The 27902-nt window shown below is 35.4% G+C and overlaps 1 protein-coding gene across 1 annotated transcript in view; it reads right to left on the bottom strand.

Moving 5' to 3' along the window:
* ADAM7 (ADAM metallopeptidase domain 7) overlaps positions 1 to 27902 on the bottom strand; it is a 69032-nt gene that overhangs the window by 23445 nt on the left and 17685 nt on the right. Inside the window, exons 4-14 of the mRNA XM_058550507.1 lie at positions 26545 to 26623; positions 25132 to 25208; positions 23896 to 24088; positions 22534 to 22587; positions 17121 to 17192; positions 8726 to 8895; positions 6298 to 6382; positions 4743 to 4873; positions 2951 to 3125; positions 1376 to 1465; positions 168 to 363 (exon numbers count right to left, since the gene is read on the bottom strand). Of these exons, the coding sequence (XP_058406490.1) occupies positions 168 to 363; positions 1376 to 1465; positions 2951 to 3125; positions 4743 to 4873; positions 6298 to 6382; positions 8726 to 8895; positions 17121 to 17192; positions 22534 to 22587; positions 23896 to 24088; positions 25132 to 25208; positions 26545 to 26623 (1322 nt within the window). The remainder of the gene's footprint in view (positions 1 to 167; positions 364 to 1375; positions 1466 to 2950; positions 3126 to 4742; positions 4874 to 6297; positions 6383 to 8725; positions 8896 to 17120; positions 17193 to 22533; positions 22588 to 23895; positions 24089 to 25131; positions 25209 to 26544; positions 26624 to 27902) is intronic.

Raw genomic sequence — 27902 nt, forward strand, 5'->3', positions numbered from 1 at the left:
TAATATCACTTAATATTAAAGAGAATATCCAGAGAGATGCTAGGTAATATTTTGGAAGAATGTAACAAATGGCATTATCTTCAGTCTTGCCCCCAAATTCATACAGGACAATGACGTAGACATAATGGCTATTATCTTTATCGTCATTCACTGTAATTGTCTCTCACCATCATCAAACAATTCAGAGCACTGATCATCCCGCGTGGGACATTTCCCCATGAAGCAGTAGCCTTTTTCATTCTTGCAAGGAAATCCGTTTACTTGAAATTGGTCCTTAGGACACCCAGAAGAGTGGCCAGTACACAGTTCAGGAAAATCACATTCATCTTTTGCTGGTCTGCATATAGACCCTGCTTTTTTCATCTGTTGAAGAAAAACAGACTGAATCCCGGACACATTTAGCTAGGCAAGATTCAGCAAGTAGGAGGAAGGGCCACCCATTTAATTTACCTAAAAAAGGTTTTAAGGATGGATCATGACTTCCCTCTCCATTCTACTGAGAACTATTATCACTTGTAAATGCCTTGGCTTTTATGTAATTTTAGGAATGACAAGACGGTATTTTTGAAATTTGGTATTGGAAGAGCATCGGACAGCATTGGAATGGACATAAAATGGAGAAACGGACAAGTGCTCTGTTTGTCTTGTCTTCTTCATCCCTTGCTCCAGTACATCCCTTTCCTCCCACCCCTTTATACAACTTGGAACCCCTGTCTATCTATAATGAGGGATCTCTACCCCCAAGAAATGAGATCTCTCTATAAAAACTAGAAAAATACCCTGGCTTTCATTGCTCAAGGGAACTGCATGGAAATAGTCTCTTATTCAGCCATTCAATATGCATTTAATTGTGCTGGATTCTGAAAATGAATAAGACATGCTTCCTTTCCTTCGTGAGTTCACAATCTAGGGTGTGGGGTGAAAGAAGTGTCAATAAACCCTTGGACAAAGTCATTTGGGCTTCTGGTTGTCTTTCCTAGGACTATACCTCCATATACTAGTCACTATCACTTTCTAATTCCAGTATAATCCTTTTCCCTTTCAGTTCCCTGTTGTTGGGATGCCAGTTCCCCCCTACCCCCAGCTGAGGTTAATATGCTGGTAATGGTTTACAAAGGAGCAAAAAGAATGTTAGTCATATAACTCTACTCCTAAAAGACCAACCACTGCTTACCCACTACTCCACTCCCCAGACCATAGCACTGCCCAGTGCTTAGATGTCAGAGCATCTCAGAAGAGGCTCTACTGGATGTGAGAAAGCCTAGCCCCAGTCTGGGATTAGTGACTGGTCATTCAGTGATCTGACAACTCTTTGGTCATAAGTACACTTAATAAACTGAAAACAGAGAAATCCAGTCCTAGCAAAGGATCTTACCTGACAAGATTCACAGCATTCTCCTTCTGCACAACTAAATCCTGGCTTCAACAAGCATTTGTCTGCATCACAGCAAGGATTAGTGCACTCCTGGCAGTAATCAAAAATTAAAGATCAGAAATCGGTTCATAGTTTGGCTTCTGTTGGCAGAATTAATTAGTTGAGCTTCTGTATAATTTAGAATTTCCTGTCTTTCAGAGTTAAACACAAATGCATGATCCTTGGCTATGATATATATATAAAGCCTATTGCTTGCAATTGGTGTTTGGGACTTTTACTTTGTTTCCTTCCTGTATGGCTGTTCAGTACTCCACAGCTAATGAATCCCCACTGGCAGCATACGAAGTCCAAAGTTTGTGACCTTCTGTTCTCCTGAAGACTCTGTTCTCTGGAAGGGTCCTGCCGCTTCTCTATACTAAAGGTTTGATGTGAAATAATACAACTTCTGAAGATCTGATTTTACATTTTTCTCAAGGTGCCAACTATTTCAGATTGGCCTTTGGCTTTTTAACGCATTATTAAATAATAATAGCAGAATGGACACTTAGGCCCTATCTGCTCAAACAAAATTAACAATGCAAAAAAATTGTCTGCATCCTGTCATACGAGGTACTTCATGTGTTAGAATAAAACTGTAGAACCATTCCAAAGAATGTGCATGGGCAAAAAACACCAATTTCCAAAGTTAAGAGCCTCTTCTCACATTTAATCTGAGACATTTGAAGACTAGATGTTGTAATCTCTGGACGTGGCACTGTCCCCACTCTGATCATGGAGTCTCTTAATTGCCATCTTATTAGACTTCTTTTGAATTGTGCAGTGTCTAGAGCGTAGATACTCAAAAATGTGGTCCTTGGACCAGCAGCATCAGCATAACCTTGCAGGTTGGTAGGAATGAAGGATCTCAGCCCCAACTCAGACCTACTGAATCAGAATCCATATTTTAACAACATCCCCAAGTGATTTATATACACTTGATGATTTGAGATGTAGTTGTCTAGGACTCATACCTATATGATGAGCTCTTGAAATAGCTTCTATGTTGGAGAAAAGCAGATTAAGAATTACTTTAAAATTTGCTTCAAATGTTTACTCTAAATGTTCCAGAGACCAAGACTGCAATAAATATGTGAAAGTCTAGAAGGTTTCTGCTCTACTAAGACTGAGTTTTCTACTAACATGAACTGTCCAACTAGGATATAGTCTAGCCTTATAAGGCCCTGAAATAAACTCAATTGATTGACTGTGAAGGATTCTGTAGAACAGATTCCTACTGCACATGAGAGAGCAGATTTAATGACACCAATGGGCTTTTCTCACAAGAAGAGCCAATTAACATATAAACCAGGCAAATGCGATACTGCGAACCGCCAGCAAGATCATTACACGTGATTCAAGACTTGGTAAGAAGCCTTGCAAGAGGCTGCTCCAACAGCTTGTTTTCCAATGAGAAAAAAGAAAGCATAGTTTTTAAAGCTTTACAAGGAATACTGTGGTTGAGTAATAGCTATATCGCTTCTAGGTTACAGCTGAGCGTAAACTTTGTAATTTAAAGACAACATCATTTGCAAATACCTCAACAGGGCCACAATCACACTCTTCTCCCTCATCCAGCATCTTGTTTCCACAATATGGGAAATCATTTAGCTTATCAGAAAGTGGAATATTGAACATGCACGTTGGCTTATGGTCCTTCAGGTATTGCAGGTACTGGCTTCTGCTGCATTTACTGAATTTCAGTGCAGGAACGCTAGAGGTAGGACAAGTTAAAAATAAAGATCGCTCATATCAATACAGAGTAGTAGAGCAGCTGTGCAAGTTTTGTGAAGAATTTAGAAATAAATACAAATGGTGAACTCCAAAAGTCTGTTTACTTCTCTTACTCCTGTCTTAATGTTATAGCAGAGTAATAACTGGGCTTTTTATTATAGAAAATGTCTTATTGAAACACACCCAACACATGCTATTTTAGTGAAAATAATCTGACTATATATCCTCCAGAAAATCCCCACAGTTTAAGACTGATTGTGCTTGCTGCTCGCATATCACTTTTTATTTATTTCTCTTGAAATAATCTATACATTTGTTTATTATCATGCAAGATTACAAGCTTCTCAATGCAGGGACTGTATCGTGTTCGATTTTTAAAAAAATAAGCACTAGTTAACACAATGCCTGGCACAGAGTAGCTCTCTATGAATATTTGTTGAAACAAACTATTTATTTAATAACATCTTATATATCCTAGGAATGTGATATACTTCTAAAAAGAATTGAAAGTTTAAAAAAACTTAAATTCACTTCCCTTCCATCTTCCTTGTTTTTGACTCCCTTGCCATTATTATTGACACAATGGTTGGATACCGATGGACTTTTAGAGTCCTGAATACATTACATTGGGATGGCAGGACCCTGAAAAAATATTACTAATTACGTGGATAATGTAAAATTACATATCAGTTACCTAGTTCTTACTCTGTGCCAAGCACTGTGCTTGGGTGCTTCCGCTACTTTACATCATTTAATCAATATATAAAAGCACTGACCATCATCAGCAAACACTTTTCTGACTATATACGATGCATTATGTGTAACCCCTTCACATATGCTTAAGTGAAGGAGTTCAGGGATGTGTAAGGCTGAGGACTTGACTGCAGGTAATTCACAGTATGGTGGCGGGATGCTGGACACTCATTCTGTAATTGTTTATGGAGTACCTAGTATGTGTCTAGGACTTTTCTAGACAGTGGTGATGTAATAGTGAACAAAGCAGACAAAAGCCTCTGACCTCATGAAGCTTATATTCTAGTAGAGGAGTAAAATAATAAATAAGCTAAATGTGCAAAACATAGACTACATTAGATAGTAGTACTAAGGAGGGGAAAAAAGGCAAAGGGGGAGTTGGTGAATGATGCCAGGGCATGTGTGTAAGGGGACAGAATTGAAAAGTTGAATCAGGTAGCTGGAGAAAGTTTTGCTGAGAATGATATTTGAGTAAAGATTTGAAGGAGGAAATTATAGTTTATAACAAAGATGATAGAACAAGGCATGTAGAGTGTATTTGTAGAGTGTATTCCTCTTCTGAGCTCCTTGGTATAATTACTAACTGATCATCGTGTATTTTTGCAATATGCTCAGATGAAGTTTCAGAATTTCTCTCATCATGTCACTAGGAGAGACACTACCAACCAATAAGACTTAGTTCCAAAAGGGAAACTCCTTACCATATCTGGTTTTGTAATAGACCTCTCGGAGTACATTAGGGAAAAATGCCACATAGTAACAATATATCCCTTCAATACGAATTTTTAATCAAAAGCCACTCCCCAAATATGTAAATGTGTTCTCTATATTGCTTGAGCCTCACCTTATACCACTATCCATCACGCATCTTGCCAAAGTACAGGTACACGGGTAGTCATCGTGCTGCATCCCGAGGTTATGCCCCAGCTGATGTGCCATTCTGCTTGCAACTACATTTAGGTCAGGTAAAAGATCCTGATGCCAAAAGAAGATGTGCATTTAGAAATTTCTATAAGATAGCACACTGTAATACATAATGCTTGAAATAGTGGTTGAGACCTGGTTTCAACCTTCTGGTTAACTAGTACGTATTCAAGACCCCATGGACTTAATTACCTCCCCATCTTGCCCCTCAGTTTAATTATATAATGAAGTTGGACAGGTGATCTTTTGAGTGTCTCTACCTCTAACATTTTGAAAAGTTCTTTTTTGTGGCACAGAACTAGTCATTGTTGGATTTACATAGACTCATTCCTACAAATAGCTAAAAAATTATTAACTATTGTTCTACACAATAAAATAAACATTATTGAGTGCCTTATATATACCAGATATTCAAAGGTGGTAAAAATTAAAATATGTGAGGTTCATGTTTTCAATGTATAATCCCATGTCGCAAAACAAAGCTTTGCAGTCATGAGGAGGGACTTTCTACTATGAAGAAAACCAGAAGGTCAGTGATATAAAATCCAAGGCAGAGCTGATTGTCACCTCTGATTGTAGCTCTATTTCGTGTTTTAATCTCAATATTAATGAAAAAATTAATTTCCAAAGAGGAGCAGGATATCAGATTACCGTAAAGGTGAAATACCCCCTAATTTGTTAATTTCATTTTACACATTTGAAGTTAAAAATGTGTCCTGGATGGGCTATAATATCATAATTGGTGTAGTGATAGCCTATATTACATTAGATTGACTCTATTATGCAAAATTCATGTTATTAAAATACCATAGGCAAAGACATAATCACAAAAAGAATCATATAATAAATAGGTCATGTAGTCATTTTAACAAGTTGTAGCTTTTAATTTCAAGGTCTAACTACACTGGGCTGAGATAGCAACAACTATGCAGAGATACTAAAGGAAATAAATCCAAATCTTGATGTTTTCAAGAATTTCTTAGATAGGATTACTTGGACAGCATTTACTAGAAGCTTAGTAACTTGGGAAAGGATCAGATAAATGTGGGGAGTCAGCAGTTTGAAGGTCTTATTCTTTCTGAAAATGAATTGCATTTCTGAGCAGATGTGATATTTCAAATGGTCTGTGCACTTTCTTTTCAACAGAAAAACAATAATCTTCAGTTGCTAAATTGGCCATCAAGTTTTGTGTATTTTACATGTCCTCATAAATAACTATATTTAATATGCAAAAAAGCTTTCCTAATATTTGTATGTTAATTATATATGATGTTCTTTTAAACTGTAGTTTACCTTCGTTATTCATCTATAGTTTTTATAAAACGTCTCATTTAGTAAAGGAAATGTGACAGTTTCCTCATGACATATCTTGGTAGGAATACATGACAGAATTGTCCCTTTCAATAGGACACAAAAAATTGCAGAAATTTATTTCAAGCTTTTTAATTAAGTAATATAAATAAAACACATCCCACCTTAACGATGCTGGAGGAATAATAGGGCAGGCACATGCCCCCTGGATAAGAAGTTCCTTGCGCATGTGTGTAGAGCCACTTCCCACTATAAACAAGGTGCAAATACACTCTTCAATTGGAGGTAGTAGTTTAATTAACACAAAGATTGAATTGCAGTGAACCTCCACGATGCTAGTGTCTTTGCACCTGAAAGTACATTTTCTTTTTTCTGAAGTTCTGGAATTGAAGATGACTTTAGTTGATATTAAGCTCATTTTAAACCTGTGGCATATTAGAGGCATTGAAAAAGTCAATGCAATCTTAAGTTAAAATCATTAAAAAAGTACTTTCTTAAAAAAAACAAAAAAAAATGTTAGAGTCCCATTTGACTTGACTTTACACTCAACTTTGGATAAAACCATGTAAAAGATAAAAATAAATAAAAAGTGTTCAGCAGAGGAAATGCAATATAGTGAATGGATTCAACACCAGGATTAATTAGTTTTGGTTGAAAATTTTAAAAAACTTTTTAATCAACCATAGAAACTCATAGAGGATTTGATAGCTATAGTAGTACATTTAAAAGAGTTGTCGTGTGAAAACAGGACTATGCCTGGATTACCTAAAAAGACAGATGTAGATGTGCATATTAAAAAGACCCAAATTTGATAAGCTTTCAAGAACATTTAGAGTTGGACCACTTTAAGGAGAGCTACCTTGGGCCGGAGGGCCACACTTGAGTATAACAGAGATTCACATACAAGAAGGTGGTCAGGCTGAATGACTCTTTTCAGTCTTTAGGTCTTTTGATCAAAGACATGCTCTCTTTCCTTCTCTACTATGGAAATGTTCCAGTCTCTACATTTTAAAGTCTCAGGATTTGACTATGCATCTTGGAGGAACTTAGAATTCGGATCTTCCTAGACGCTGGAGATCTCGGGAGAATACCATCGACGGAGGCGAAGCACCCGAAGAAGCACAGTCTGGACTCTGACTCTGCTTGTGGTCACTTAAAACCAAAGGTCACACCATGATAATGTCATATATAGTCTCTCGTCACTTAACACAGAAGGGAAGACATACAATAATCTGAAGACATAAGAAGTCCCAAATATAATGCCCAGTTAGACATTTAGCCGCACTTTCCCCTCATTTCTCTATTTGCAGATATACTATTGGTGTGAGAAGCTATTGCTCAGAATAACAGACATTTGTGGAAGTAAAAGGTTTTCCACTTATACTCATTTAAATATTTCTAGACTAATTTATTATTTTAAAACACATATCCAAGGAATAGGCAAATGGGCTAATCTTGCCCACTATGAAAGTTATGGTGATATTTTATATTACCCCCCATAATTTTCGGGTATACTCATGCATGAATATCAGAGCCCAAGCCAGGTACAACTATCCCCATGGAGATATGTGCTATAGGCCATCCCAGACATGAAAATCAGAAATGATATTACTTTGGAGGTCTGGTTCACTCTCATCAATCTGCCAAAGGGCTGGACCTGACCTTTGACTACAGGTTTTGGAAGATTCACAGTTCTGAATTCAGACTCAAAGTTAATATTTAGATGATGCTAGAAAGCATATTTGCATGTTGTGTTTGCAGACCTTAGGAGAAGCACTGGTATTATAGGTAGATGAAGTAGGTAAAGTGGGTACCACTTTTATACAGTGACTTTAAGGGCATCAGAAGAGATGCTAAAACTCCATCGCTTCAAAGTTATTCTTCCATAACTTAACATTTCTTAGGATAACAGGACTATGTGAAATGCAAGGTTGAAGTGAATTCAGCTCTACAATTATTTATTATTTCTCCACAGGCTGAGTAGTGTGCTAGGTATTTTGAATAACAAAAATGATAAAAATGCCCCCCCCTTCTTTTAGGAATTAATGACCTAATAGTCTAGATAAATCCAAACCTTTACTTAAGAATATTAAATGCTTGTCGGGTTTAATTTATCAGATTAGTTATCTGTCATCTTGAATATTAGAGAAGATGCTGTTGAAGCACTGGTCACTGGATGAGCACACTTTGTTGAGGAAAAATGTCCAGACAGTGAGGTGCTTTCCCAGAAAGGTAGGTTCTGGTGGAGTATTGGAATGGCATGGCATGGCAGGCTGAAGGGAGTTAGTGTTGAATGCTGATAAGAAAAGTAAACAGATTCTAAAAGTGTTTTGCTTACCTAATGACATTTTCAACCCTGCCCAGGAATATGAATATATCAGATTTTTCCTTTTTAGTATTAGTCACTATTAGAAAGAAAGATTATTAAAAAGTTCATTTGGAAATTTTCTGTATAGCTAGACATAACATTTTGTCCCTCTGTTCCATCCAAAAGTCAATTGCTTTAAAAACTATTTTGGTTGTTGTTCACTTGTTTTGTTTTCTTTTTTATAATCCGCCTAAGGTAAGCAGGAAAATAGAGCGGTTACATACCTGAGTAATACAACATGATCAAAATTCTTCCTTTTTTTAAGGATTATTTCTTGCCAAGCTGAAAAACGCAATAAGGTAGTTTCTATATTTGAATCTACTTCTATTTTATCTCCATTTGTCCACATCTCCAGGCCAACCAATGTCACATGAATGTCCAAGGTTTTATAAATCTGTTTAAAGGAGAAATAATTTTCACAAAGGTAAGTTTCAGAAGAATCCTTCATCATTACTATATTCTTTTACACCTAAAAAAAAATAATTTTAATGTGTGAGGTACATAAGCAAAAAGTGCAGATCTCATTTTACAAACAATTGTATTGAATGAGAATGTGGGATGAATCATGCAGAATGCTGGGTGACTTGCCATGGCTAACAAAGAAACTTGACTGAAAACATGTGATTCCCCTTGAAGTATCATAAGCCTTACAGGCACTAGGCTCAGGATATGCCCAGAATAAATAATTTAGTAAAGTGGTGAGATTATAACTGACCTGAAAATATGAATTTACCGACAGTGACACACAGTGGAATGAATGTTCTTATTCATCTCTCTACTTTGGTTATGAATTGGTTCTGTGACAGATTAGAAAGTTGATATTGGTTTTCAAATAACAATAGCTTAGCTGCCATGTTTGTTCTCCTCGTTGGATTTTTGGAACTACCTTGCTGTCCAAGAAATCTTATTAGGGATTGCTCAAAGCAGGCAGAAATGGTTGTAGCCCATAAACCTTCTCATCCCTATTCCCATCTTCTTTTGTAAACACCTAGTTGATAGATACTTTGATGCCAGTGCAAAAGAAGACAGAGTTTAAGCAAATATTATGAGGATATTAAGACAAAGAACTATCTGTTATATCAATTTTATATTCCATAACAGTCAGTACAAAGTAGGTTAAAAGAAAGAAGGAATGATGAACTATGAACACTGAGTTAAGAACAGAAATGGAGAGGTCACTCATACAATATTAATAGAGAATGTAACTGATTACTAAGAAGTTTAATATTTCTGCTATAACAACACCCTTGTGTTAATTTTCCACTTTCCTTAACCTGAATAGTATGAATATATTGAATTTCATGTGTTAACATGATAACCCAACAAGGTCATTTCATAACTATGAGAACTAGGCTTCTTTTAAACTGTCATAAGTTAGTTAGACTTTTAGTCAAATCATGATCTCAAGTCTATACTGGAGCATGTGATGTCCATTCATTTTGGCCCCAATTGTATTGTGAAATAAACCTTATGAGTACGGTGCCATAGAGCAAAAATTGTTTGAACCTGGGATCTTTGTACTCTCTACATTCATGGGTAGGATCTATGTTCATAAAACTGGATACAAGTGCAAACGGAAACAATATTTGTCATTCTATGAATATATTCTCATCTAGTGAAAAAATATCCTATAAAATAAAGTCATGTTTTATCTGTGGAATGCTTTGATGGGTTTGGATATACATATTTGGAAGGTTGTGGGAAGTTTATTTGCTCTTCATAGTAGAGAAAGAACTTTGAAATTTCTGAGATAAAAGAGGTGAAGACATAATAGAAGCAAAATGAGAGAGGATGCAGTGAAATAATGAATATGGGCTCTGTGGAAGATAAAGGGCCAATAAGAAGTGATATGATGGGAAGGGTTAAGGATTTTAGACCATGTTACTTTAAATTATTTTTGTATGATCTCTCAATATAAACTGAAAATCTTTAGTAAAAGTTCAACAATGTGCAATAATTTTGCATTTACACTTACTTTGGAGATGGGAACCCAAGGTGAGAGATTGAGTCTTATAGTTGGGGCAAGGTTAGCGTACTGATAAAGACAATTGCAAGATATAAGAAACAGGGGAAAGCAGAGGTGACTGTAAGAGGCAATCATTCTACTCCACATTGTTCTTACCTTTCAGAAAAATCATAGGGAGAATTTTTAATTTCCATAGACATAGATTTAAAGTTGGAAGGAGTTCTGCTTCTAGCTAAGATGTACAAAGTTGGAAAGAATGTTGCTTCTGCCCTGACAAAAAGAAAAAAGCCAGGGGCTGGCCCAGTGGCATAGTGGTTAAGTTCACGTGCTCTGCTACAGCGGCACGGGGTTCGCAGGTTCAGATCCTGGGTGTGGATCTATGCACTGCTCATCAAGCCATGCTGTGACGGTGTCCCACAAACAAAATAGAGGAGGATGGGCACGGATGTTAGCCCAGGGCCAATCTTCCTCACAAAAAAAAAAAGAAACAAAAAGCCAAGGAATCTACAAAATCATATCTTTTCTTGAAACCATAATATAGTTGAGGTAATAGGGCAAACAAGTAGCCTGAAATCTAAGGAAAGACAGCCTCCTTCAAGGAGAGATGAGACTAGAGCATCTCTCAGTGGCAGAGTATGAGGAAAAGAGATGCTGAACACCACACAAGCAGGTAAGTGGAATTCACCAAAAATTTTTAAGAAATTGCTAAAAGGCAAGTATGGAATGGAAATGAAAGCATAGGACCCTCTGGGAGACAGAGACACACCCATTCACAGACTTTCTCCACGGACCTCCTCTGGGTTCCCATAATAGTGATGGAGGGCAGAGTGGGAGACTGGAGATATCCTCCCTTGGTGGTAGGGGCCTGAAGGATGGGAGCAACTGATGCTTTAGGAACATCTTCAAACCTACTAGACTCTTCTCTCCTGAGGAACAAAAGCCTTAAGCTGCTGTATGAACTTGAGCAAAATTTTTTTTTTACACTCCCAGAGCTCAAATGAAGACCTATTGTGGCTGAAAGAAGAGAGAAGTAAAACGCTTTTACCCCTGGAGGGGAAGCAGGAAACTGTCCTGAGGCCAGACCATTTGAGGTCTCCTACCAATGCAGGAGAAGCATGAACACTGAGAAATATCTACCCAAAGACACATGGGCAGGGCTTTCCTAAGATTGAAGTTAGATCAGGACAAGAGAAGAAGCTCTGAGTCCAATATCTAGGCTAGCAATCACTGAATAACAAACAAAAATAGATTACTACTGAAGAAAAGATAAGAATGAGGACGGAGAACTTCTTTGAGCACTGGCCCTTGATGTAGGCCTGAAGCTAAGAGTGAAGCAGGAACAATCTCTCCAACAGTTCAAGACCTATTCCCTAAAGAAGGTGACACTAAAGGAATTTGAAGCTGGTCATGCACTGTAGGTAACAATAGCAATAACAACACCCCAAACCAGCTCAATTTCTGACAAGATTGATTCAATCCCACATGTTAATGGCCTAGCAAGAGAAGAAGTGTACATCTCCAGGCATAAATACAATTTCCTCCATCTCTACTATCCTACACATAATGTTCAGTATCTAATAAAACATTAAAGAACTCACACAGAGCAAGGAAAAACAGTCCATTGTTTGAGAGATGAATCAACAAAATTAGACTCAGACATAATCCAAATATTGAAATTATCTTACAGGAAATTTAAAATAATACTTATTAATATGCTAAAGCTCTAGTGGAAAATATGGATGTGGTAGGCAGAATTCTAAGATGGTGTCCAAGGATTCCTACCCCCCTGGTAAATACACCTGGTATAATTGCCTCACTCTCAATGTGGTTAGGACTCTGAATATGATGGATTTCACTGCTAAAATTAGGCTATGCTATATGACAAAGGTAAAAGGATTTTGCAAATTTAATTAGATCAGTGGGTTCTGAGTTAATCAAAAGTGACTTTATTGTGGGTAGACCAAACTTAATCCTTTAAAGTGAAAAATTTGAAGCAGCAGAGATTTTCCTGCTAGCCTAAAGAACTAGGCTACCACGTTGTAGGAGGGCCCATAAGAGGATTACATGGCAAGGAATTGTCAGCACCTTTAGAAACTGAGATGGTCCCCAGCTAATGGCCAGCAAATATTTGAGGACCTCAATGTTACAACTGCATGGAACTGAATGCTGCCAACAACATAAATAAGCTGAGACCCCAACTCTGATTTCAGTATTGTGAGATTCTGAGTAGAGACCCCAGTTATGCTGTACCCACGCTGCTGGGCTATAAAAATTGTGACATAATAAATGGATGTTTGTTTTAAGCTGTTAGCTTTGTGGTGATTTGCTGTGCAGCAATAAGAATCTAACATAGTAAAAAATATGCTTGAAGAGATGAGGAATTTCAGCAGAGATGGAAACTCTAAGAGAGAGTGAATAGAAATGATAGAAAAATATATAGTAGCAGAGATAAAAGATTGGATTTGATAAGCATATCTGTAGGCTAAACAAGGTTATGAAAGAATCAGTAAAACTAAAGTTGGTTCAATAGTAATTACCTAAACTGAAACACAAAAAGTTAAAAGAATGAAACACCAAAGAGAAAATCCAAAGCTGTAGGAAAATCACAGGGTCTAACATACATATAACTGGAATCCCAGAAGGAGAAGAGAGAGAGATAATAAGGTAGAAGAAATATTTGAAGAGATCATGGCCAAGAACTTTTAAAACTAATAAAAATCATTAAATCACAGATCCTGGAAACTCAGAGAATCCTAAGCAGTATAAATACTCAACACACACACATGCATGCACACACATACACACACAGACCCCACATACAGGAGAATAAAGATGAGAATTAAAGAAAACTTTTTGTCAGAAAACATTCTAATTCAAGACAGGAGAAAATGGAGTAATATCTCTAAAATGCTAAAAGGAAAACAAAAGAAAAAACTATCAACTCAGAATTTTATACCTAGCAAAAATACCTTTCAAAAAATGAAGGAGAGTGGGCTGGCCTGCTGGTGTAGTGGTAAGTTTGTGCACTCTGCTTCAGGGGCCCAGGGTTCACAGGTTCAGATCCCAGGTGCGGATCTATGCACCACTTATCAAGCCATGCTGTGGTGGCATCCCATATAAAGTAGAGGAAGATGGGCACAGATGTTAGCCCGGGGCCAATCATCCTCAGCAAAAAGAGGAGGATTGGCAATGGATGTTAGCTTAGGGCTAATCTTCCTTACAAAAAAAAAATGAAGGAGAAATAAAGATTTCTTTAGACAAACAAAACTGAGAGAATTCATACGTAGTGGCAATGCACTACAAGAAATGGTAAAGGAATCTTCAGACAGAAGTAACATGATACTAGAAGGAAATGCAAGCTACACACACAAAACAACAAAGATCTCTGGAAATAGATAAAATAATGATGAATATTAAATATGTGCTTTTTTCTGATGTTTAATTGCTCTAAAAGACAATTTATTTTCTAAAGCAAAAATTATAGCAATTTATTGTGGATTCATAGGTTGCATCAAAGTAAAATGTCTGATAACCCCAAATAGCATCTAGGACATCTAGTGTCTGGATCTTGCTTCCTAATATCATTCTCCAATAAAAGAACCTGGGCTTCTTGGAGAAATGGCTGATTCTAGGACTGGGGCAGGTAATACACCAGATGAGCCTGGAGCATCTCATAGTTCCAGAAAATAAGGAAGTTCTAAAAAAGAAACACATACACACACACATACACACACACATTGCTGGAATATGTTAAAGGGACACACCAATTAAGTAAAAGATTGCCCAATCATCAAAGCTGAAACAATTTGAGCAACAAAATAAAGTAATATTAGATTGCAATTCAAAATACAAAAAAAAAATACCCGTGAGTCCATACTGATATAAATGATTGAATGAATAAATGGGGGAAAAGTGATAAATCTCCTGTGTAGAAGAATTCCAGCTAATTTTTGTAGGTAGTGTACTTTCAAGGAGAAGAAGCATAACTCCCCGCTCCGTAACTGTGAACTGTGTATAGACATTTTCTTCCTAATAATAAAGTATGAAAAGGGATAAAAAATGAGTGACTTTGCCATAGAGAAACCTAACAAACACTACTTCTTCCAGGTGATCAATATCCACATCTACAGTAATACACTGTGATGAAAATGGCTCTTTAAAATAAATTAGACCAATTCCAATACAAGGACATTCTACAAAATGCCTGACCAGTACTCTTAAAAACTTAGGGTCATCAAGAATAAGGAAAGTCTAAGAAACTGTCGCAGTCAAGGTAAGCCCTTGGAGACATGAAAGCTAGATATAATGTGGTATCGTAGATGGGATTCTGAAACAGAAAAAGGACGTTTGTTAAAAACTAAGGAAATCTTAATAATGTAATGAATTATTTAAATTTAGTTGATAATAATGTTTCAATATTACTTCATTAATGGTTATAAATGTACCATACAAACCAAAAATATTAAATATAGGGGAAACTAAGTTCATGATACATGATTCTTGATTTTTCTGTAAATACAAAACTGTTCTAATCAATAAAATCTATTTAAAAAATGGATGAAAATATTAACACCAAAGGTGGATGAGACAAATTGGACTACATTCTACTATATGCATAATGGTATGATATTATTTGAAGGTAGACTATGTTTTATTAAACATATATATTATAAATCCATGGTTAAGCACTGAAAGTATTTTTAAAGAGACAATGGTGGAGATAAAATGGAGTTGTGAAAAATAATCCCAAAGCAGCAGAACAAAGTATTAAAAAAAACAAAGAACAGGGCCTGGCCCAGTGGCACAAGAGGTTAAGTGCACGCGCTCTGATGTGGTGGCCCAGGGTTCACTGGTTTGGATCCCAGGCACACACTGACACACCGCTTGTTAGGCCATGCTGTGGTGGCATCCCATATAAAGTAGAGGAAGATGGGCATGGATGTTAACCCAGGGCCTGTCCTACTCAGCAAAAAAGAGGAGGATTGGCATCGGATGTTAGCTCAGGGCTGGTCTTCCTCAATAACAACAAAAAAAAGTGAAATAAGAGGAAACATCTAGCAAAATGATAGATTTTGATCCAACCATATCAATAATTATATTAAATGTAAATAGTCTAAACACAGTAATTAAGAGACAGAGATTGTCAAGTTTGCTAAAGAAAATAATACTATCTACAAGAAATCCACTATAAATATAAAGATATAAATAAGTGAAAAGTAAAAGGATAGCAAAAGATACATTTTTCAAATACTAATCAAAAGAAAGTTGGAGTGACTATATTATTATCACACAAAGTAGGCTTAGCAACAAAGAATATTTTCAGGGTTAAAAAAAGGACATTACATGACTATAAAAAGGGTCAATTCACCAAGAAGACAATTAATCCTAAAGGAGGTTTCATCTAACAACAGAGCTTCAAAATACATGAAGAAATAGCAGATAGCACTGAAAGGAGAGACAGAGAAATTCAGCATCACAATTGGAGGTTGCAATATTCTTATCTCAGTAATTGTTAGAAAAAGTGGAAAGATAATCATTCAAGAACAGAAGACCTGAAAAACGTTATCAACCCACTTGACATAACTGATATTTACAGAAAACTCTGATCAGCAATAGCAGAATGTTGTTTTTTTTTTCAAGTACACATGAACATTATCTGCTAGACCAGATTCTGAGCCATAAAACAAACTTTAAAAAATTTAAAGGAATTTAAATCAAACAAAACATATTCTCTAATTCTAATAGAATTAAAATTATAAATCAATAACATAAAAATATATTTAAAATTCCCAAGTATTTGGAAATTAAATAACACACATATCTAACCACTGAATCAAAGAGGAAGTCATAAGAGGTACTAGAAATATTTTTTAAAAATATAAATCAAAATTTGTGAGAACCAGTTAAAGAAGCCATACACTTACCATATGACCAAATATTCCTACTTGTTAGTCATTTACAAAAAATAAATGAAAATTTACGTTTGCACATACACCTGTATGTAAATGTTTAAAAAAATCGTATTCATTATAGTAAAAAACTAGAAACACATCAAATGTCCTTCAATTGGCGAATGAGCAACCACTGACCTAGTGGGGCTATTCCTTACAGGCCCTCTTTATCTAGTAACATAGCTGGGTGACTTAGGAGAAGTCAACATAAGGGTGTGTAAAATTCACAGTACTGCTTTTTAGAAAAAGTTTATATTTAATTCTATTTTAGACAAATTAATCATTTTAGTGCATTTTGCCAAAACATTTCCCCTAATTTCTGTGTTAAAATATGCACAATAAATTATAGCTTTAAAATCATTTTGCTATGCAAGGTCATGGAATAGTGATTTAAAATAGCGGATTTAATTTAAGCATGATAGGTATTCAACTCTTTGTACATTGCTTTATAAATTTTTTGATCAGTGACCAATATTTGAAACTTACTTCAATATTAAATGTCATTTATTTAGAAAATCAAAAACTCAGTGCTGTTGTTCATTTGTTGCTGTGACTTTTTCAATGCATGTTTGCTCATTAGTAAATTTTTGTGTTTTGGGCTGTCTCAATATCAGGATTACCACAAAAATCCAGCAGATATCTATCCTAAAAGGTTCTTTCCATTTGTATTTTTATCTTGATTCAAACTGTATCAAATCTTACCATGTTGACAAAATTGACCATTCCCCAAATTCGATTCCTTAGTTTAATGTGAGGATGATTATTCCTGCGATACTGGAAATATAAATATCAGGTCAAAATTCATTAATAATAGGAGTTGAATAAAAACTCAAAACACTTTACCCTTTATGAGATATTTTAAAGAAAAAAATTAGCATTCTTTCCAATCAGCTAAAAACCTGGGCAACTTATGCAGAAATACATTTTTTACATAAAATAACTAGATACAGCAGTTTCTAAAGACATGCTTCTGTGACAACAGGGATGGACTTTGAGGGTATTATGCAAAGTGAAATAAGTCAGAGGGTGAAGGTCAAATACTGTATGATTTCCTTCATTAAGTAGTAGATAATAACAACAATAAACAAACGCACACAGACAGAGATTGGATTGGTGGTTACCAGAGGGGACAGGGGGAGGGAGGAGGGTGAAAGGGATAATTCGGCACATGTGTGCGGTGATTGGTTGTAATTAGTATTTGGGTGGTGAACATGATGTAATCTATGCAGAAATAGAAGTATAACGATGTACACCTGAAATTTATACGATGTTATAAACCAATGTTACTGCAATAAAAAAATTAAAAAAAAAAAAGACATGCTTCAGCTTAGCACTACTTTATGGTTTTCTTTATATCTTTGTCCCCTTTTCACATTACATTATATTATATTACATTGTTTTGTTAAACCAACTGATCAGTGTTCTTTAGAATCCATATTTATCATGTTGATGAGAGAAAACTTATTAAAACTCCACAGCAGCCATTATGTTGGAAAAAACAGCAACTTTATCAGCTCTCCTCTGTCCATGGTGGTCACAAACTAAGGAACATATAATCAAGGATCACCCTGGAGTCAGAGATGGATGGAGAGGGCAGGAAATTGTGGCTCCCCCTTCTCTCCAGGGAACGACTAAGAAGATAAAGCAGACTTTCCTGTTCCTATTCTGTCTTTTGTTCTCTTCTTACAAATGGATTCCCTATGTGTGCCCTCAAGACCTTGTTCGCAGCATTATCAATTTAGACCTGCTAAAATATACTTAATAATAACATAAAGTATCCTGTAGGGATAAATGCAAGTGGTCGAGTTTCTTTCATAATAAAAATTTTAAAAAACATGCCTTTTCTGAACCCTGCAAGTATCCTCTATTTATCATTCCACTGCTCTCCTGTTGTCTTAAATATCTAAATACCTCAAAGACATAATATTAGAATTTCTTCAATTCTCATCTCCCACCTACTCCTTCATCCACACTACTCATTGGTTTAACAGCCGTTATTCCGTTGAAAGTATTCTTGATAGACCCATAAATGTCCTCTTAGTGATCAAACCCATTGTACACTTTTTCCTCATCTTACTGGTCATCTTGTTCATATTTAATAGTGATTATTTTCTCTTTCAAGAAACTTCTTATCACCTTGGTTTCTATTACCCTATAGACTCCCAATGTTTTACTGTGCACAGGTTTCTCTTTTTGACCAGCTCCTTAAATTCTGGATGGCAAATATGTTTTTAGGCATCAATTGGTGATGCTTGCCTAAAATACACAGTTGAGAAAGATTCTGAGGCTATCTTAGGGATCATAGGAATAAAGTACTTTATCAATCAGTGATTTCCACCCCTGGGGGTAACAGAGAGCATAGGTATGGAATCTTTGCACTCTTATTTCCAAACCTTTAGTAAATAGTTAGTGTCCCCAGGATTCAGACATTTGTCTTCTTTCCCTTTCAACTTGCTAGCTCTGGGTGTACACATCCATATCCTCACTCTACTCAGCTGCTTAAAACTCACATTGCCTTCAAGATACGTAGACTCCTCAACATGTTTTTCCAAAAGCTGCCTTTGTTTTTCCTGTTCTGTCTTAGAGAATACCCTAACTCTACTTTGCTCTGCTAACTAACATATATATGTATATTGGAATATATATATTTAATACTCAGAACCTGGCATACTGGATGTTCATTAACTATTTGTTAAATGAAAATGGATAGTTTACTATGAGAACTTCTCTAAAAGAAGAAACCCTTAAATATTTTAAGACCATATTAAGGAAGCATGTGTGAGAACTATGCATGTAAAGTCTGATTTAATATACCTAAAATTTAAATTTAAATTTAATAAATTATTCTTGGTCTTTACTAATAAATTATTATTAAGAACAAGGCTTATCCTAGCATTCTTTAAAAGTTAGTTAAAAGAATGTTCTCACCAACATGCTAATGTAAGCTTACCTATTGATCTACTGCCTAGAATTTACTAATTTCTTTTTTTTAAATAATTTGATAGGTCAATTGTAGTTTCTCCTCGTTTTTTTAAATTTTTTTTTTGAAGAAGATTGGCCCTGAGCTAACATCTGTTGCCAATCTTCCTCCTTTTTTCCTTTTTTCTCCCCAAAGCCCCAGTAGAGAGTTGTATGTCATAGTTGTACATCCTTCTAGCTGCTGTATGTGGGATGCCGCCTCAGCATGGCTTAATGAGTGGTGTGTAGGTCCATGCCCAGGATGTGAACCAGTGAACCCCGGGCTGCCAAAGCAGAGCCTGTGAACTTAACTGCTATACCACCGAGCTGGCCCCTCTCCTGTTTTTTTTTTTTTTAATGTGATACAATGTTGTGTCTTTCTTTTCAATTAGCATAGATCTTATTTATTTTCTCTTATTACATTCACTAGGAATTTCAGCAAATATGTTGAAAAAAGTCTGTTGACAATGAACAAATGTATCTTACTCCCAGTTTTGGAGGAAAAACTTCCAACATTGCATTATTAAGTTTAATATTTATACAGGATAGGATTTTGACAAATATTCTTTATTTTCTTGCATTTCTTATTTGCTAAGAGTTTTATTATGAATGTTGCTATATATATACATATATGATATTTGAGATGATCACATGGCTTTTAAAAAATCACCTTATTATAGAAGATAAAACTTTATCATCATGCAGACCTTTTTTTTTAATATGTGCTGGATTGGGTTTGCAAATATTTTTAGGATATTTGCAGTTGTGTTTGTAAGTGAAATTGGTTTATAATTTTGCTTTCTTGTCTAGATTTGTTATCAATGTCATCCTAGATTGTTATAGTAATGGCCCTCAAGGAATCAGTCTTCTAGATATTTACACCCTTGTGTAGTTCCCTCCAAGATTGATTCTAGGCTTGACCATATGACTTATTTTGCCTAATGAGACATTAATAAATGTAGTACAAGTGGAAGCTTGAAAAGCTCTTGCACATTAAAGCCCAGCTTCTGTCTTGCTGTTTCGATGCCCAGCTATGATGCGAGAAGCACAGGCTAGCCTACTGGACACATGCAGCCAGCTGAAACCCAACATAACATACCAGACAAGTGACTGAGGCCATTTTATACAAGCCAACCAGCCCGGTGGAACCAACAGATTACTGCAGCTGGATAAATGACCCACACTACGTTTTGGGTTGTTTATTATGTAGCAGTAGATAACTAATATTAAGGTTATAATGACTTTGTAAAATGTGTGAAGAAATTTTCCCCTTTTCCTATGCTTCAAACCAGTTTGTAAAAGATAGGGTTATCTGTTATAAAAAATTTTGGTAAAATTTATCTTTAAACGCATCTGAGCTTAGTGTCTTTATATGTTGATAAATTTTGGACTACTTATTTAGTTTTAAAAATTTGCTATAATCTCTGGAGTTTCCTACTTCTTCTTGAATCAGCTTGAGAACATTTTACAACGTACTTCTGCTCACGAATTTATTGGCACAAGGTTGAACATATATCTTTTAATGATGTGTAATCTCTACCATATTTATAGTTATGTTTCCTTTCATTTGTAATTTAACTTGTACTTCTATTTTTCTTAAATATTGTCAGAAGTTTCTGATTTCATTAATCTTTCCAAGGAACTAGCATTTAGCTTTGTTGATCTACTCGATTGTTACTTTTTGGTTTATGACTTTTATTAATTTTACTCATTGTTAAAATTATTTTCTTCCTTCTATCTTTTTTGGATTTATTCTGTTTCATTTTCTAACTTTTCCAGCTAGATTTTTAGTTCATTAAATTTATTTCTTACTTTTTAATGGAAATGTTTAAGTCTACAAATGTTCTTCTAAATACTTTTATGCCACCTGCATCTAAAACTTTTTATCTATACTGTAATCTTTTCTTTTTTCTGTCACAAATATTTTCATAATTTCAGATTTGATTTCTTTAGTCAACTAATATTTGGAAATGTATGTTGCTTTTAGTTTCCAAGCCAAGGATCTTTTAGTGGTTTAGATTAACAATTTTTGTTATAACTTCCAATTAGGTTGTGGAAAAAAAAAAGTTATCTTTAACGATATCTATTTTTTCCTTTCATTTTACTTTCTTTGTGGCCAAATAGTTTAATTTTTGAAAATGTTCTATTTGCACTTGAAAAGAATATATATTTTTTATTTTGTGGGTGCAGGATATTCTATCAATTGATTAGATCAAACCTACATGTGGTTCAAATCTTTTCTATTTTTTTTGAATTTTTCTTCTGCTCGACTTAAAATTTTCTGATAAAGAAGAGCTAAAAAACAACTGCTTTCCCTGTAACCCTGTTATTTTTTGTTGCATATCTTTTTATACTCTGTTGGTAGGTGTATAATCTGAAATATCAGTAGACGATTTACAGTTCTTGGAGAGCTTGCTCTCCTTTTCATTATGTTGGTTCACTGTTCCTCATGTGACTAGTTTTATCTTGAATTATGCAAGTGTCCTTATATGGCATTTTTCACTTGGGCTCTAGCAGTTTACCAAGTTTCTAATCAGTTTTTATGTTGAAAGCTTTGTTTGGCATTTGTGTATCTGAAGAAAAATATAATACCATGCCCCACATCAGTGCATGACACAGGCTAAGAATTTTTGCTTTCCCGTGCATAATATTTTCCCTGCCCATCGTCGCAGGCAGACAGAACATTTCCTTTCTCTTTGCAGTTTCCGTGGAGAGAATTTTTCTAGTTTCCTTTCCAGGGATGGGGCAGCCCTTTATACTTCTGGGCTTTATGCAATATATCCTATGTATTGTAGATCACCATGCCTTTGATTTTACTCACTGTTCTGACAGAGATTTTCTTCCTCATTTTTAGCACTTGGAGATTTCCTGTGTTTTCTTTTGAACTCAACTATAGATTGTGAACATATTTTAAATTTTTTATACGTTGTTCATTATATCTATATGTTTGTAACAGGGAAGGGAGATCTATTTTGACTTAGTCTTCTGTAACACCAAGAACCTTGTCATGTCTTATATAAGTCTGTTTGGGGAAGCTAAAAACAGATCATTGATTCCAGAATGGAACTCTGATTAAAATACTTTTTTCTCTTTGTTAGAATCACAACTATAGTTTTATAAGGATGAATGAAGAGCAAATTTTCATCTGAAAACTTACCACATTATCATCAGCGACAATGAACAGTTCAACATACTTTTCTTTATGGATGCTCTGGACATTTATGAAAAATTTAATGAAGTATGGGTTAATATTTCTCATCTTAACATTTTAAGTTAAAATATTCAAGGTAAGAAATGTCAATATTATTGATACAGGAAGGTGAGGTACAAAAGTATATCTAATAATTCTAGGAATTTATCTAAATAAAACCCACTATATTATTAAAACATGTGGCCCAGTACATCATATTTTAATAAATCTGAAACAACATTCTGTATTTGATTATCCTTCCTCTCTTTGTTTAGTCTTTCAGGTAAAATAAGATTTATAAATAAAGAATCATGAATCCAATTTTAACATTTAGCTCTTTCATTTACAAAGTAAATGCTTACTAAGTAAGATCACGTCAAAAAGGACCCATCTATAGTTGACAGCTAAAGTGTAGGACTGGCTAACACGACTGATGGTATTCCTTCTACTCCCCCTGTCTCCCAATCACCCACTTTGCAGTAGTCTTAATTCCAAGGGAACATGTATCAAAATTGCTACTTATAGCTCTTTTATTTAAAACATCAATACCAGAAAATTCTGTGTTCAGCTTTCAGTGTCATGCATTGAGGTACATGCATATTCTCTGAGTATAAATCAGAGATATATTGTTCAAAGATTTACTAAGTCATTCTTTTGTGGACTAAGTAATCATATATTGCTTGATTGATTCTATCAAAAACCATATGTTAGGCATATAATAAGTTTTAGACACAGTCTGGACCATGGTTATGTGAAGAAGATGATCACCCATGGAGCTTAAAGGCTAACACTTAGCGGGGATTTACGGTGATATGAACTAGTTGTACAGAAAAGCCTAAAATACATAGAACTCTCATTGTGCAATCACCCCACCAGAAATTGGCCTTGTTATTACTCTTAACTGTCCTTAACAATTAGAACATTTGGCCTGATGAAAGGGGCAGAACCTGGCTTATCATCAACAATTCCCCCAAAAAACTGGCAGAGAAGACAAGGAAAGACAATATCTAGGAGAGGTTTCAAGACACCGTAAATTTCATTCTTTCCAACCACTTATAGCCCTAATGCTATAGCTCTATATGTAGTGTTATAGATATCCCCCTTCCTTGAAATCAAAAGGACAACCTGAAATTTACTGCAGGGAATGAACACTTTCTATATAGATAACAAAAACAAAAGTTTGACATTTCAGACTTCAAACAATGAAGAGTCAGACTCAGGTGGCCTGTACACTTCATTATTTGGGTTTATAATCTCTCTATCAAGATCATAAAGGAAATAAGAGACATTTTACCTGGGGTAAAAATGATTTAAAAATAAAGCACTCACTTCCATTTTGGAGTCTTCCATAGAATTAGTATTATCCTTTGGAACAGTTGTCCTGGTAAAATTGAGCTCTGTACAAGAATAGTTGGCAGCGTACTGTGTCTTTGGGTTATATTTGAACACCAAATGTTCTCCCTCATCTGTGTATTTTATTGGTTCAATGAGGTACCTTTGGTCATATACCCTGAAGAACCCCCTGTGGAAATTAGAAACAATGTATATTTAAGATGTATTCCATTTTACTACTACATTACTACACAATACTACTTTGTTCCATTTTATTGACTTTGCCTTTTTAAAAAAGGGAAACTATAAAGTCTAGTCCTCACGAGCACGTAGCCCAGTGTTCTGAGTGTTAAATAGATGAGATGATATGTGTTCTTTGACTGATTTAATAATTTTTGTGGGAATTAACTCATCTGGCTTTTCAGAAGTTTGACAGTCCAATCTCTACTTTGAAAGATAGGTAAGACTACCAATTCCCACCTGGGGCTGTGGAACCCTGGCAAGTGTCAGAGTCCTTGCAAAAACTTTGTGAATTTTTATGTCCATCATGCATTAATTGTGGAGTAAATATATAAAAGTACAAATACTATTATGTGGTAATTTTGTCATTCAAGAGGTTCTCATTCTTGAAAATACTGGGAACTACTCAAGTAAAGTCCTCATAAATAAAGACAGAAGTTTTTTGTTCTTCTACCCTTTGCCTCCCCATATCTTCCTCCTTTGCCCTTGAGCCCAAAATCTACAGAGAACTTGTATAGGGTCTCCTTCCAACGTTTGACTGTCTAGAGACTGAAAACACTGCCTGATTTAGTAAAAGGCTGTGAAGTGCTGTGGTGTGGTGGGAATTCACAAGACTAGAAGTTAGGAGGCCTAGTGTTTGGACTGAGTTCCAACATTATCAAACTGAATGTTCAGGAGCAAGTCTCTGATTTCAGTATTCTGATCTATAACATGAGAGGACAGGCTAGATGATTTCTAGTTGTCTTCCAACTCTGAATCCCTTGATCATATACTGAAAAACGTGTCTTGCTGAGGGCTGTGCATTAGATCTTTTTGTCAAAAATGAACATAAGCAATGTGCTAGAGTGGATACTCACACTTATAATATGCAGTAGACTTTTTTCATTATTTTTCTATTTACTAGGGTTGTTAAAAAGAAAGAAAAGAAGTGAATGTCTTTGAAAATCCATAGGAAAACTCATAAAGGAAACAGAAAGATAAACTGTGCATTACCTCAGACCATTACACGTGCTCATACTGGCAGCAGAATCTAATTCATGTATGATGGATCCTTGGTAAAAACAGTGATCCTAAAATAGATGATGACAGGCTATTGATATAAGCATATATATTGATATCATATAAGTATTAATACCTACATATTTTCTGTTCAGAATATATCAGTATTTCCTTCTCACAAATTACATATATTCATTCATGCATTCATTCATTTGGGAAATTTTGAAACTTCTTTAGAATTCTCTTACTCTAATTGCATGGTTACTTTGTGTAAAACAGTATATGGATTCTTTCCTCACAAATTTAGAGGTCTATTAGTTGATGACACCAGTCTCAGAAATGTGACCCTTTTCCATAGAAATATTACTCCTTTAATCTATCCTAAAATCTCTGCCCAAGTACCCCTCTTGTGCTATAATTATAATTTTTCCCCAGTTGCCTATCAAATCAAGCCAAAGTTTTTGATGATCACTAAAATTTAATCTCACTCTCCAACCAGGTCCCCTCATGCCTTTCTCTCCTGACTCTCTGCTTCACTCAAGTTGCCATCTTTATCACTCCCTACTTGGTGCTCTGCCCACGGTGATTCCATCAGGTAATTACTCTTTCTATCATTTCCATATGTTCTACTCCTGCCTATATGTGACAATTTCCATGGTCCTCCAGGTACCTCAGACCCTCACAAGCCAACCACCACTCCCTGAATAAAAGAATGTTACCCAGTTTTCTTCCTGTTCTATTTTACAAAGATTGCACGATGACTTAGATTTCATCGTTGACAGCTTCCTTAAATAGAGGAAACAGGTTTTAAAAACTATACTTTTGGTAAAAGACAAAAATGTCATCCTTGGTTAGAAGGCTGCAGAGGGCATGTTCTGGAAAGGGGAATAAGGTTGTAAAAATAGAACCTGTATCTGCTGGAATAATATTATTAATAAATGAACACTCTTGGAGAATGAAGGAGAGACCTCAGCGTTGGTGCATCAGAAGGACTGGACAAGGGGATGTGACTCACATAAGGGTCAATTAGATGGAGGTTTTAAAATTGTTTCATGTCTTTAGGTTTTATCCATTTAGCTTGATTACAATCTCATCAGAGTGCCTTACATTTCTCTGGTGTTCTGCTTTACCATTCCTCCAGACTTAACACCATTTGGGGCACATAGAAGTCAGTTTGGTAAAATACATTACAGTCATCGATTTGCTCGTTAGGCAGTGATCAGCCTCCTTTAGAGTTCAGAAGGTCGTATTTTCTATTCTAGGGTCATTCAGTGATGGTAGTCAATGCAGGACTTATTTCTGATGAAACACTTTCTGAAGCTGCTTGTAAAGCTAGAATTGGGTTTCAAAATCACACGAGAAGATAATAGTTTCAGAGAAGAGAGGTAGGAAGTTTCCGTAAGATACCATAATCTGAGGATGTCTGGTGATCTCCTCTCCCTTTGTGGAGTAGTATGTTTCACTGTAATTTGAGGCCAGGAACTCCCTGGAAAAGAGGGAAGAGAGGTAGGGAGATGTACTCATTGTAAAAGGTTAACAAATAAAACCAATAGGTGAAAGAGAAGCCTCCAGGCTGCTTTCAAATCTCAGCAAAGTCCTCTTATGCTAAAAACACATGAGCAAAATCAATCCTACTCACAAGAAAAGCCTTTCTATCTAGATTTCACAGTTTGGTAAAGACTGTAGAAGAGACAGAAAAAGATTCTGGCAGTTTTAGCAAGGCAGCATCTTGAGAAGAACCTAGAGAAAATATTATCTAAGTAAAAATCTCTTGCATTGAGTGAAAATTAATGCAAAAAATTTGTGATATATACATCCTATGTATCATATATATAAATATATATATCATATATATATAAATATATATTTTATCTAAATATATAGCTGTTGGTTTAATATGTGTTAAGATATATGTATCATATGTAAATATGACATATGTATCAAATATATTTGTATGTCTCAAATATATTGTTATATGATACATATGATATATATATCATATATACATATGATACATATATCTTAACACATATTAATCCAACAGCTATATATTTAGATAAAAGCAATATATATCAATTAAATTTAGAAAACATAGAGACAAAAAAAAATTGTCCTGAAATCTCACCAAGAGGCAACTATTGTCTCTCAATTATATTTTCTCCACAATTATATTTTCATGTAATTATATTTTCATGTAATTCTTTATAGACTTTTCTCTGCACAAGTAAAAGGATAACATTCTGAGTAAGCAAGAGTTACTCTGCTTTCCCACATCTCCTTTACTGAACCCCATAGGTATCCTCAGACCAAGCACCAGGATTGTGTGTCTCAGCTGCCTCGGGAGATGAATGCTACAGCAGAACAGAACAAGGCAGGAAATTATTGGCTTTTATTTTACCCTGAAAAATAGACTTTTGAGGCTCAAGACAGAAACACTAGCCTTGAAAGTCAAGGCTTGTAAAATGTAAGAACTGAGCTTTGTGTGTTTCTGAAGTTTAATTATGAAGAGCTCAGGACAGTCTTCTATAAATAAAAGATCAACAAAAGTAAAAGAGATGACAGGCTACACCATCACCAGGATTGACCAGGAAAAGAAGCCTAGTGGAAGGGAATGGATAGAGGAAATATGTTGAGGGAAGGAGATTGTGTTACCTGGAGTAAATGCGACTACACATGGAGGTATCATATAAACAATTAGACCAGCATCAAAGACTTCCTGACGTGCCTAAGAAAGTACTGTCCCTAGAACCAGGAGAAGGATAGGG

This window comes from Diceros bicornis, chromosome 11, assembly GCF_020826845.1.
Source record: "Diceros bicornis minor isolate mBicDic1 chromosome 11, mDicBic1.mat.cur, whole genome shotgun sequence".
In the NCBI taxonomy this organism is placed as follows: domain Eukaryota; kingdom Metazoa; phylum Chordata; class Mammalia; order Perissodactyla; family Rhinocerotidae; genus Diceros; species Diceros bicornis.